Below are 12875 nucleotides of genomic sequence, written 5' to 3' on the forward strand. Positions count from 1 at the left end.
TGATCCTTTTGTAGCTTGCAAGGGGGTTCCTTCATCAACGATACACGTAGGTACTCCTGGTCATCATTTCGATTAAGCACACTTATCGGCACCGCCACGGCTTTATACATAAAGATCTTACAATCGAGACTACCTAGGTACTGGAACTGGAATATTACGGACGACAAAGCCGGGCGAATAAAACAAGCACCGTAACCCGACGACGACTTTCCAAAAGTTCCAACTCCTTTTAGTCTCTAAGCTACTCTTTCGTCGCAAAACTCATACAACAATCATATTTACTACCCCTTTGCTCACTTCTATATTCCCGAACACACCTGGACCTACATAATATAATATCTATTCCATCTCGACAAGAGGGAAACTCCCCAATTTGGGAGTGGAATACTCTCCCTTGGCTATTGGTTGTCGCATTGTAGCTGGGAATACCAAGGTTTAAGATGTCGACTTCTTTTGAGAAGTCTGTGAAAGGCGCGACAAAGATTAAGGTATGACATGTTCGACATTGTCTTATATCTCGACATTGTCTTATATCTCCATGTGGTTGAAGACCAGATACTGAGCATTATTGTGAACAGGCTGCCCCTCCCAAGTCAAAGTACTTGAACCCGGATCAAGAGCTTCATCACGAACATTGAACTAATAATCAAACAGATACATCGAACACATCCTAATAGCCACTCATTCGGGCGAAGCGGGAGTCGCTGAAGTATTCCGAGCGTTACAAAATCGTCTTCGAGATTCGACATGGACAGTGGTATTCAAGAGTTTGATCACAGTTCATCTGATGATTAGAGAAGGGTCTCCGGATGTAACGTTGGCATATCTTGCGCGGCATAGGAATATGCTAGCAATCAGCAATTTCACCGATGGTGTGTACCCAGAGAATATTTCTGCGATTCTCCGCATAATGGCTTAGCCATGACAGGCAATATCATAGAAACCGTGCTAACAGAGCATGGCAAAGTGCAAACCCAGGGACGAAATATCCGACATTACACAAATTATCTGACCGAGCGCGCGAGATCATTTCGAGACACAAAATGCGACTTTGTACGTGGTGCCGAGGGAAGACTGGAGAAGTTGTCGGTGGAAAAGGGTCTGTTGAGAGAGACGGAATCAGTACAGAACCAGATCACATCATTGCTGAAATGCGACGTATGTTTGATGCCCGTTTTAAGGTAAACTTGTGCTAAGCAATAGTGTAGGTTTTGGATAACGAACTCGATAATGAGATTACAATTACAGTCTTCCGGATGCTAGTATTGGATCTTCTAGCATTGTTTCATGTTATAAACCAGGCCATGATCAACATATTAGGTACTTGATTTCAGAAGCGGGCAATGTGTCATGCTAACAAGATCAAAGGCCACTTTTTCGAAATGTCAAAACCCGATGCAGAACGAGCTATGGAGATATACAGAAATTTTACCCGACAAACAGATTTTGTAGTTTCGTACCTTGGTGTTGCCAGGCAATATGAGCATCAGACGCGAGTGGAGGTTCCCAAACTCAAGCATGCACCTGTCAATCTTGGAAAACAGCTGGAGGACTATTTGATGGATCCGGATTTCGAGGTAAACAGAAGGCAATACCTTGCAGAGCAGGAGTCTACCAAGAAAGGGAAGAGTGGGGCCAGTGGTGCGAGTAAACCTTTTGCAGTACCCTCCAAGAGCGAAAGCGATGACAGGGCCGCTACTGGACGCTCTTTTCCTGATGCAGTACAAGCATCTTCTTCAAACACTACCGCACAACCCTCTAAAGCACCGGCTGCAGATTTGATTGACTTTTTCGACTCTATTGATACACCGCAGCCAATGGCTACCCAAGTAGGAATACAGCAAGCACCCCAATTCAACGGGGACCCTTTTCAAATGCAGCAGCAACAGCAACTCCAACAGAACGGATTCGCTCAACAACAAACTGGTTTCCAAGATCCAGCACAGTTTGCTCAACAGCAAGGCTTTAATAATGTTTTTAACATGCAGCCACAGGCACCTTTACAACAGCAGCAGCAACAACAACAACCGCAACACATGCAGCCACATTTCACGGGTGCTGGATTTGGTGGCTATACTCCACAGCAATCATTCCAGCCATCAGGTCTCTCAGCCATCCCACAAGAATCAGCTGTAAATTTCCAGCAGCAGGGACAGCAACAAATGAATTCACAACCTCCTCAGGAGACGAATCCTTTCCGGCAGTCGACGATGACAAACAATCTAGGAATGACTATGCCTTCATTCCCAGCGTCCCCGCCTGTCGCCTCTCCAGTGATTCGACAATCGACCAACCCTTTTGCCAAGTCAGCATCACCTCAATTACAGCCTTACACCCCGCCACCAGATCAGCAATTCCAGCAACAACCAATAGCAGCTCCTCTCAGAGCGATGCAAACAGGCACAAATCCTTTTGCCAAGAGCTTGTCTGTTCAATCAGCCGAGCGACCTCAAACAAGTGCCGCCAGTCTTGCGCCACAGCCTACTGGAAATACAAATCCATTTCGACAGAGTCAATTTGTCAACACAGCTACGGGCATGGGCTGGCAAAACGCCCAGCAAACCATAGGAGGTGGTTTAGATCATATACCAACGGTTCCCGTCTTCCCTCGACCCGGGCAACAGCAAGCCTGGCAGCAATAGCCGAAGCGAAACCCGTGAAGTAAAAGTCCACATTATTTCTGGACAATATGGTTCACGTGTACATTTTTGCTATGATAAGACAATTTTATTGGTGTTTCAAGGATCATTACAAGCATGGCGCTCTGAGGGTATTGCAATTTGCAGACGGGAGAAACGGTTTTAAGAGCGTAAAGATGCATGATCTGATATTAAATTGCCTATACCTACTGTAGAGGTATTTCACCATAGGTAACTAATTACAAAGGCATGGCCTTTAATGTATAACTATGTCCAAATGAGTTCGGAATCTAGTGACTACGCCATTTCTCTTTAGACTCCATGAACCTTAAAACCCCCCCATCCCAGTCCCACTCTCTATATTACATATACAATCGGTGCCATATCAAATTAGATCATCGATTCCGCTTTAACCGCTGTCTGTTTCTTCTCCGTAGATGCTTGGACCGCCGCCGCAGTGCCAATAGAGGAAGAGCCTGGCTGATGTCGATCTTTAACCTCATCTTCGATGAATATCTCGAGGCCACCCAAGGCATCATGCATGGCTCTTCCATAATAATCATGGAGGCTATAACCGCCAGCCATGTGCTTAGGGTCACGCTTGATACCATCAACCCACTGGTTTTCATAATCATCCTGCAATACGTATCTCGAAGGTGTAAGATCGATACCTCCAAATGGATCGTAAGGTTTCTCTGCTACAGGCGCCGTCTTTTTCTTCAGTCCTCTGATCGTAAGACCTTCTCCATCCGCGCTTCCGGTTCCAGCATTAATTGCTGCATCCCTCTCTCCCAGGGTTCTTCTCGCCGAGCTCTTTTTCAAAATGATCTTGTGGGCTTGTTGTGTGATAGCTACCGCATCCCCCTCGCCGCTGGCCAATTGATCCAAAACCTGTTTTCGAGTCTTCTCGACATCAGCCTTTTCCTCGGCGTCCTCTCTCAAAGCCGTCAACCTCCTCTGTCTCGCCATTTCTTTCTCCTCAATTTCCCTCCTCCTGCCCATCTCCACCTCCCTCAACCTCGCAGCCTTATTTTCCTCAATGGCCCCACGATTCGCCTCTCTAAATCTCCTTAATTTATCTTCTGCCTCCTGTTTCGCTTTGCCTTTCCCATTTACCAGATCCCAGATCAAATCTTCTGTATCTTGTAAATAATTATTGTAATCTAGTAACGTTTCGAAATCATCCTCACTGCGATTAAACACCTCGCTCACCCGACGTCGAATGTCGCATTCGCGCTCTATGGCTAGATCCTCGAAAAACGCAGTTTTGAATCCCTTTTTCCGTAGAGTGCGAGCGCAGTGAAGGACAGGACAGGGTGCAGGCCCAGAGCTGAATATGCGATCCACGCATGTTGAACACATTTTGTGGTAGCATTCTGGATTGATGAGGAATTGGAGGGAGGGATTGAGATAGCGATTGGATTTGCAGATGGGACAGATGTCGTCTGAGGGATCGGATGTCTCGAGCGGTTTGGGCATCTTTTTGGTGATAGGTGTTGCCCACTCTTGAATGCGTGGTTGCTAAAAGGTTATTCAACTGAGGTCAAGATGTGAAGTGGGGTGGGGTTGTAAACCCCGGATTACCTCTTAGTGTAGTGGCGGAGTGCAGAGACATTTTTGCTGTGGCGGTCAAATGTGGCTTTGTAAGCAAGCCACCTCGAATCCTTGTCTACTTTTTGATAAATTAACAAGCTGAATTGACGTCTTGCAAAGCACAAATATTGTACATTAATTGCAAAGATGGCAGACAAAGGTGTGAAGCCCATTTTCCTATCCTTACTTTCCATATTTATATATCAGAAAAGCTATTTGGCTTCTTACCCATACCTCGCACTTCCCGTCTGCTTCATCGCAGCTACCCCGCCATTCCCTCCACCAATAAGTCAACTAACCAAAACTCCCAGAGCAAACCCCCCAACAAGAAGCTGCGGCACGCGCAAAGGAAGCAGCAGAACAAGGCCGCCCTCCCGTATAAATGGACGCAAACAATTTCCGACCTGGACATCACTGTCGAAATCCCGGGGAACCTTAAGGCTAAAGATTTAATCGTTGATATCAAACGCCAATCACTAAAAGTATCCGTCAAGGGCCAAACTCCTATAATTGATGTATGTCCTTTTTCGGTCTCCTTCTCCAATACCCTTACCATTCTGACATTTTGGCATTAGGATGCACTCCCCCACCCCATTCTCTTAGATGAGAGCACCTGGACGCTGAGCACTCTTCCCTCAGGCAGCAAAGCTCTCGAAATTCATCTGGATAAAGTAAATAAGATGGAATGGTGGGCACATGTTGTCGTCTCCGCACCAAAAATAGATGTTACCAAAATCACACCCGAGAATAGTAAATTGGGAGATTTGGATGGGGAGACGAGAGGGATGGTGGAGAAGATGATGTGGGAACAGAGAGATAAGGAGATGAACGGCGGAGTCAGTAGTGAGGAGAGGAAGAAGAAAGAGATTCTAGAGAAGTTTCAGAAAGAACATCCGGAGCTGGACTTCTCGAAGGCAAAGATGAACTAAAGGTTCCGCAATTCAAGGTAGCAGGTGACAAAATGAGTACGGCGAGAGGATTAAGTTGGAGGTAATGATATACATGCGAGCGCTATAGCTGGTTGCAACACTCATGAGGATAGCTATTTATTTGGCGAAAAACGAAACATAAAAGTATTTCTCTACTGTTTATGGAGCATACACGTTTGTAAATTGGGCGGGGTCAAAGCTTCTCGATGCACATTGGCCGTCTCGCCATCCTCTTTTGGTATTTTACATCCGTCCTCATATATCACATATTTTATTTGCAGTCCCAAACATCCTCCAAACTTTTGTACTTCAACGTAACCGCAGTTCTATCTCTCTCCTGCCAATCGTCGACTTTGAACTTCGGACAGTGCTTTGCTCCCGCTCAAAAATGCGATGAGCCCTACAACACCTGCAGCGGGCAAAGTCTGGAATAAGGTCCAGCTTGAGTAATACAAAAAGAAGATACCTTCCATAGCAATGATCGAGCCATAAAAGAGGGCGTGCGAAATTGGTGCGGCCGAGGTAGCCTTCGAGAGATGAGAAAGGTTGGCTCCAAGGTAAGCCCACTGTTAAAAAGGTATTAGTACTCGTGTCAAAGAAGCTGGCACAAGGAATACGCACCGCGCCCAGTAACACTGGAATAGTAGCTAGAACTGCGAATGCGAAGGCGAGGGAGAAAACCTTAGGCCCACTCTGTGGATCGGCACGGAGGATATGGTGAATCTCAGGTAGTTTCCCATATCTCAATGGCTTCTCATATGAGGGAATTGGTTTGCTGGTATCGTGGGACAGTTCGAGGTCAAAAACATGGTTGCTGAATGCTTGTGCATTACCAAAAGATGCGAGAACAAGGGTGGCACGTAGAGGTTTAGAGCTTGTGAGAAGTTGGATTGGAAGATCTTTCTGAGCCTGCATATTCATTAACATACTATTCCATTGTTCTCGCCAATTGTCTGTAATGTAAATACATACAAAGTCAACCTTTCCTTTACCAGACTCCTTCACGGAAAATGGGAAGGCAGTTTCAAGTCCGGTGTCTTGATCCCTGAGAAGTAAGAATGCTTGATGTGGTCGTTTGGCAGTGCGATCCTCAGTAGCCGTGAGGACGATTTTGAGGGCATCAGCTGCGCCAAGAGATACTGGTTTTGCAAGAGGAACATGGTCTGATAGTCTGCAGAGTACTCAATTAGTATACCGATTCCAAAGATTGCATATCTTTGAATAATATGTCGGCAATTCCTTAAAATTACGTACTTGTCCTTAAACCCTCCAGCACCACCCTTTCCGCTCACGGAAACAATAGCTTCATCAAAGCTCCATGATGAAGTAGCGTTAACAATTCCGGCAACAGCAAGTACCAATGAAGGTACCAAAGAGCGTGAGAGACGCATTTTGAGACAAGAACAATCGTTGAAACTTTGAGATTTGTGAATTCAAATTCACAGAGGGGAGCTCCGAGCCACGTAACGTAAGAGCTCCAATTGAGAACACATTTCGGGCGCCAAGCCTGGAATCCAGCGGGTTTATGTCATGCCGATCCGGTGCACGGACACTTTGTCAAGCAGCATTGCTACATGGCTGTGGCAAGGCCAACAACGATATCAAGCTGTAACATCCTCGATTCGGTCTCGCAACGCAACTTTAGCATAGAGGCATGCATATTTTGGTTATGGGGTCAAACTCGGGAGACTTTTAGAAATGGGCACGAAATCATAGCTCGGATAATCAGCAATCCAGTCTTATATGTTCCATTTGATGAGGAGCTGAAAGAACTCGTCCGTCGTAACGAGAATAACTTTGACTGATCCAGCTTTCCGAGAAGTATGGATAGAATGGCCCAAAAAAAAAGTCGGATCTATAACCAGTGTTAAGCATTGGAGGGTAAATGTTCGAAAAGCATGCTATATTAGGCGTAGTCGTGGATCGATTCTTGTGCCTTAACCGATGAAATATATAGAGCGGGTTTTGTGGTAGCCTATTTCCTGTTGATAGTTTTGTGAGGTAAGTGCGGTCCAAGTTTACCAATTGTCGATTCTGCTTTTTGTTTGTCAACGTCTTCAAATGTTATTGGTATTTCGTGACAAATATTCAAAGGTTGCGAAATATACCAATTTAGGCGAGTCAAGGCGTTCAGATGGCTTTAGATGGGCAGGTTTGATGTTTCAATATGCCATTTTATGCAGCAACATTCTGCGTGCCCGCTACATCACACATCGCCTTGGGATGGGATGATTGAATGGCCAATTGCACTGGATAGGAAACCGGAGAAATTCCATGGCAACCTACCAATACGTTGGCACCACTTAATCATCTGTCAGTTTCGCAAAGCAGAGGACTTTTGATTTTCATTATGAACTTTATCTCTATACCAAAGTAAGATAAGCACTAAACATTCACAGAGTCAAAAGGATTATTCCCAAAACATTCTTGATAAGTCATTATTACCTCGACCAATTTTTGGTATCCAAGCGCAGCATCAAGAATCTGGTTCAAGATGTATGTGCTTCAGTGCCCTAATCTCTAAACTGTAAAGACATAGCCCGACAAAGGCTATCAACACCAGACCCAAATCAGCCTTCAACTACTTGTGCCCATACGCCCAACCATGAATTAGACTAATGCGCCCCATTTTTCCTCTCTACACTGCGCGTCACTAGATTACTATTTTTGGTGCCAGGTTCTAGGTCGTTGAGCAACTATCTCACATGAGCGATCGTTTTTTTCATCCAGCATGCTCATGCAGTCGCCCAATTTCTGAAAGGGATTCAGGAATTAAACCTTGGAAAATTTCTCATCCTACTTGGCGGCTACGCATCTGTATCATAAAGGAATAGCGTTACTATACTCCATTTTGCTCGGAAGGTCGATTTGACTACATTGTATAATGTTTAAGTAATTCCCTCGCTAAACATATGCAAGTGTCTATGTTGAGTTCGATATTGTGTCTGCACCTTATTACACCTTTTGAGGAATCCAAGCCAATGCTATTCTTCGTGGCAAGATTGAGTTCAAAAAATCCAAGGACTAGTATATTCCCTTCAAGTGTTAGTTGTGGGATGACAGGTTAACTTTTTTTTAAACTCCACTATTGGCTGTATTGGCTATTCTAGATGAGGTACAAGGCATAATCTGGATACTCCAGATGAGCATAAAAACAGTTAGATATACACGGTGGCCTTGAAAATCCAAGGAAGGGTTGAGAATTCAATATGGCAATGGAGCACCTCAATTCCAAGTGTCTACGCTGCCTTAACCAGGAACGCGGTGCATACTATCAGTACCACTGGGTGAACAGGCCATCCACCCATCACACATATAACATATGGGACGAGAGGATTGGCTTTCTTGAGTGGACAGGGAGTAAATTACTTTATTGGTAATCGAAAATCAGATTTGTCTATCTAGCTCGTCTGTGCGAGTTTTATATGCAGATGAAATATTTAGAGATATAGTATGCAACAGCTCGTAAGATGGTGAAGCTTTTGTCGCTTGTAAGAACGTTGTGCATGAGATAGGGTACGAGTTGATTCTCATGGCCTGAGTCTGGATTCATTTCTGTAAGCCTGACAAATTTGTCGAGCAGGTGAGGGTTTGCGGATTGTGACTAGCCGAAAACAGTTCTTTCATGAGTATTGTATTTAATGGCAACGCAATGAGTAAAAAATGCTTTTATTATGACCATTTACATTTTTATCGACGTGAAAGTAGAATTTAGGCAGTAGAGGTTTGGTTCTGCGACAGGCGATTTTCCGCATGAATGATACCATATTATATTCCGAAGATTTACGACTTTCTCCTAATTGGATGCGCGGATGTGCAAGATCAAGTGTTAAGTGATACCCATGTCTGCTGTTTCTAGACTTATGTCTTGCACAACAGCATCTCGACTTTTCATGTTCTTATTCTCGTTTTTGCAAATATCTGCTGCATCAGTTGAAAATTAAAGGTATTATGACAATAGATAGCTATGCTACTCCCGCCATCTAATAGACCAATTCCCTTTAGCAAAACTTGGCTCAACTACTGAGCCTTGCATCAAAGCCTCACACTTGCGTTTGATGGATTCCTTCGCAACGTTCTCCTCCCAGCTAACCGACTTTTTGTGCTTCGAGCCTTTGGAAGCCTGAGATGAAACGGTTTCCAAAGGCTGTTCAACAACGAAACCAAAGACAACAGCCCTTCTAGCTGCCCGTCGAACCATCTCCCTCTCCTCGGCCTGTCTCTGGCCATCATTCTTTTTCTGTATATCAGAAGCCGATTCCTCCGTTCTCTCGGCCCTACCCCTCTCGCCTCCAATGCTAAAGTTGACATCTGACTCTGTTTGGGGTGGACGTATAATTGGGCCGATTTTATTATCCATGGGCTGAGGAGGGACGTCCTCGCTCGCCGAATCCTCACTACTTTCCATATCAACAGTTTTCCATTCTGCATCAGCATTCGCTCCTCCAATTGCTCGACTTTTTCGGTTTTTCCTTCTCCCGTAAACCTTTTCAGGATCAAATCGACTTCCAAATACAATCTCTTCAATTTCATCACAGGTAACAATAATACGATGATCTCCTTTCACAAAACGATCCTTGGCGCCAGTCTTCTCTAGTCCGGATTCTTTCTCTTGATCTAAAAGTGCCACAATAGTTTGCTCAATCTTTTTGTCCAGTTTTCCCGGTTTCCGATTCCGGCATCTGTCTGAACAGTATTTGACTTCATTATTAGACTTTTTGGTGGCTTTTTTGGTGTCTGTTGAATGCATTAGATAAATATTCAAGGACATTTCATCATGGTGCTAACTCATGACTCGACCACATGTTAGACAGTAAGGGACACCTTCTCGTGCTGTTAAGTAGAGAGGTGGAGGAACGGCGGAATGTTTTGAGGGGCGCGACCATGAATCCATCCAACTCATATTTGAGGATGTTGATACTATTTTTAGATTTCGGTGAGATTGGAAAAGATAGGTGCAGAGTTTAACTTGTGTGGGAATTTTAAGACGAAGGAAATTCATGTAAAATTGTTGGATAGTGATGAAAGGAAGTGAGGGAGTGTGTTAACGTTAATGAGATTAACTTGGATATTTTGTAATTTGATCATCATTGAGTTTCAAGATCAATGTCATCATCGACTTCGACTTGGGGCCCTGTAAGGTTACGCCACTTGAGCTTCCTGTGGCTTTATGGTGTGGCTTGGACCGGATGACCTCGGCTCGACGATGAAGAAGAGTAAGGGGTTTCGTTTCCTTTTTTCTTTCCATTTCATGTCAAATAATAATGACAATGACAAAACGATTCTCGGCATTGGGGAATGGCCAAAAGCCTAAAAAAAGCCTTGCTACTTGGTGGGAAGCTAATCGAGTGGAGTTTTGTGCTTATTGGCGAGAAACGAGTGGCTGACCTAGCTATGATAAACAGATTTTTAAGAAGTAAGATCTTGCATAGTAACAAATAAAATATGAAGAAATTGAAGATTCGTAGTTTTTGAATTTTGCTATGTTCTGGAATTGAATATAAAATTCTTACTAGGTGGGTAGGAGAAGCGGCAATGCTAACATCATTTATAAATGCATTGGCATTTTCTTCATTAATAATATGTAGGAAGGTATTATCAGTGTTGATGACATCGACCTGCCTCAAATGAATGATAACAATCGCAAAGCCAACATGGTTAAGAGGCTGATACACATCTTAGAACTATCCATAACACTAATTTAGTGTCTTGCGGCGAGCTCCGACTTTCTTATCTTCTATTCTGATAAATCCCTTCACCAATGAGCTGGAATTCACCATTTACGAAATACCCAACAATGGCTTATCGAAGTTATATCCCACTACTCTCACATCGGTCGGGGCAAAGGACGAGAACCTCCTTCGACCTTCTATATTCATAGATTCATTCTTCTCCATTCGGTCGTTTCCGCCTCTCATACTTTGATACTTAAGCCATGGACCCCTCCACGATCATTCAAAGCCAAAAGCCGAACAACAAGTTGCCACATCTTCCTTTTCGAATATCCTCACACACCGAATATATCATTTAAACTCGGACAATCAACATGGCCGTCAAGACCTTGGAAGTAAAGCCCATCTCTTCGCCAGATAATTCCTCTCTCAACTTCGGGGCCGAGATCGATAATGTCAACCTAGAAAGCCTTAGCGAAGAGGACTTCAAAGTCATTCGCAATGCATTATACAAATACCACGTCGTAGTTCTCAAGAACCAGGCTGGCCTCTCTCCCAAAGCTCAATATGAGCTTACTCGCAGATTCGATCCTACTGCCGGTGAGTAGTGCTTTCTATTGTATAAAGAACGACGTCTAATCATTTACCCAGAAACATATGGGCATGGCAAAACGCTTGATGCGAAACGATCAGTCCTTCATCCAGATTTGAAAACCATTCCTCATCAAACACAAGTCCAAGTCATCGGAAACGGATTTTATGAGGAATATGAAGGGCTGAAGAACATTACACTTAAGCACCCTCATCACAAAGTCTTCCACAAAACAGCTGTTCCCGAAGAAGATGATCTGGCATTTACCCGTTTCTACAGATGGCATGTTGATGCTGCTCTTTATGCCCTCAATCCACCAAAAGTAACATCTTTGATGGCTGTCAAGGTACCTGCCGGCCGTCGCCAAACTCTTCGTTACGATGATGGTAGTGGGGAAGAAATGGATGTTCCTCTTGGTACCACCGCTTTCGTCTCTGGTCAAAATATGTACAACCAGTTAAGCGAGGAGGATAAGGAGTTCGTTCGCGGGGCAAAAGTAGAATACGCGCCACATCCATATATTTGGATGTCTCCTGCCAAATCTCGCTCCACTGGTCTCGGTATGGTTTCCGATGGAACCGAGTTACCTCTGTCCGAACTTCCTCCGGTTGACGAGAAGGATATCAAGATATTGCCCATGTGTTGGAAAAATCCTGTCACTGGTAATTTGGCACTGCAGATCCATCCTAGCGCCATCAAAGCCATTCATCTTCCGAACGGAGAGGTCATGACCGATCTGAAGAAAGTGAGAGATTTGGTTTACCGCCTCCAACGACCAGCTATCAGTCCTCAATTTGTGTATCCACACGATTGGGTCGAAGGTGACTTGGTCTTGTTCAACAATCAAGGAGTATTACATTCGGTAGTTGGCGCATTCAGCCCCGGGGAGAAGAGACTATTTAGACAATGTAACATGGCTTCTTCCGATGGAGTTATGGGACCCGATGGCAAGCTCTACTAGGTTTGGAAAATGGGGTGGGGGTTGGCTATTTTTTTTTTCATTTCTGTTTTTGAAGATAGGTTACGAACTCGGCGTTTTTCTGCGTATCAAAGCCTCACCATCATCGGGAGGAACTCGGCGTTTGATAGCGTAACAAGCGTATACCCCTTTTTGCTTGGTTACAATAAATATAGCGAGTAATCTTAAGATCTCACATTTTGAATAAAAGATTTTTGGAGTTTTCAATCCTCCCGCAGAAAGCTATCTACGTAAGTCGCATGAGTTGTCACGGTTGGCACTTTCACATGCTAAATATGATGCGTCATAAATTCACATGCTTTCACATATTCTGATCTTCAACGAAACGAACACAGCAGATGATGCATTATCATAGATGGGGTCGATAGAGAGATAAAGATCTGATAGGTCTTGTTCGAGGCTTGTTCTGGGCTGAATCTAGCCAGCTCGTAAACTATGGAGTACTGATTCAATCCAACAGATGCAAGCAAA

General features: G+C 44.2%; 7 protein-coding genes across 7 annotated transcripts; 4 read left to right on the plus strand and 3 right to left on the minus strand.

Moving 5' to 3' along the window:
- Nucleotides 1–440: 440 nt before the first annotated feature.
- SS1G_04716 (hypothetical protein) lies at nucleotides 441–2642 on the plus strand (the record flags this gene model as incomplete). The annotated part of the gene is made up of 3 exons (XM_001594858.1): nucleotides 441–488; nucleotides 979–1099; nucleotides 1369–2642. The coding sequence occupies 3 exons, from the start codon at nucleotides 441–443 to the stop codon at nucleotides 2640–2642; spliced, it is 1443 nt and encodes a 480-aa protein (XP_001594908.1).
- Nucleotides 2643–3029: 387 nt separating this feature from the next.
- SS1G_04717 (hypothetical protein) lies at nucleotides 3030–4118 on the minus strand (the record flags this gene model as incomplete). The annotated part of the gene is made up of 1 exon (XM_001594859.1): nucleotides 3030–4118. One exon carries the CDS (start codon nucleotides 4116–4118, stop codon nucleotides 3030–3032), a length of 1089 nt encoding a protein of 362 aa, XP_001594909.1.
- Nucleotides 4119–4379: 261 nt separating this feature from the next.
- SS1G_04718 (hypothetical protein) lies at nucleotides 4380–5161 on the plus strand (the record flags this gene model as incomplete). The annotated part of the gene is made up of 3 exons (XM_001594860.1): nucleotides 4380–4394; nucleotides 4544–4747; nucleotides 4808–5161. 3 exons carry the CDS (start codon nucleotides 4380–4382, stop codon nucleotides 5159–5161), a joined length of 573 nt encoding a protein of 190 aa, XP_001594910.1.
- Nucleotides 5162–5487: 326 nt separating this feature from the next.
- Nucleotides 5488–6552, minus strand: SS1G_04719 (hypothetical protein; the record flags this gene model as incomplete). Its single annotated transcript, XM_001594861.1, has 4 exons — nucleotides 5488–5727; nucleotides 5783–6070; nucleotides 6134–6332; nucleotides 6416–6552. 4 exons carry the CDS (start codon nucleotides 6550–6552, stop codon nucleotides 5488–5490), a joined length of 864 nt encoding a protein of 287 aa, XP_001594911.1.
- Nucleotides 6553–7328: 776 nt separating this feature from the next.
- On the plus strand, nucleotides 7329–7780 carry SS1G_04720 (predicted protein; the record flags this gene model as incomplete). Its single annotated transcript, XM_001594862.1, has 3 exons — nucleotides 7329–7355; nucleotides 7561–7657; nucleotides 7701–7780. 3 exons carry the CDS (start codon nucleotides 7329–7331, stop codon nucleotides 7778–7780), a joined length of 204 nt encoding a protein of 67 aa, XP_001594912.1.
- A 1351-nt stretch (nucleotides 7781–9131) lies between these two features.
- On the minus strand, nucleotides 9132–10409 carry SS1G_04721 (hypothetical protein; the record flags this gene model as incomplete). Its single annotated transcript, XM_001594863.1, has 2 exons — nucleotides 9132–9898; nucleotides 10226–10409. The coding sequence occupies 2 exons, from the start codon at nucleotides 10407–10409 to the stop codon at nucleotides 9132–9134; spliced, it is 951 nt and encodes a 316-aa protein (XP_001594913.1).
- Nucleotides 10410–11207: 798 nt separating this feature from the next.
- On the plus strand, nucleotides 11208–12386 carry SS1G_04722 (hypothetical protein; the record flags this gene model as incomplete). The annotated part of the gene is made up of 2 exons (XM_001594864.1): nucleotides 11208–11433; nucleotides 11485–12386. 2 exons carry the CDS (start codon nucleotides 11208–11210, stop codon nucleotides 12384–12386), a joined length of 1128 nt encoding a protein of 375 aa, XP_001594914.1.
- Between the last annotated feature and the right edge of the window lie 489 nt (nucleotides 12387–12875).

Source organism: Sclerotinia sclerotiorum, genomic scaffold (genome assembly GCF_000146945.2).
Source record: "Sclerotinia sclerotiorum 1980 UF-70 scaffold_5 genomic scaffold, whole genome shotgun sequence".
Lineage (NCBI taxonomy): Eukaryota > Fungi > Ascomycota > Leotiomycetes > Helotiales > Sclerotiniaceae > Sclerotinia > Sclerotinia sclerotiorum.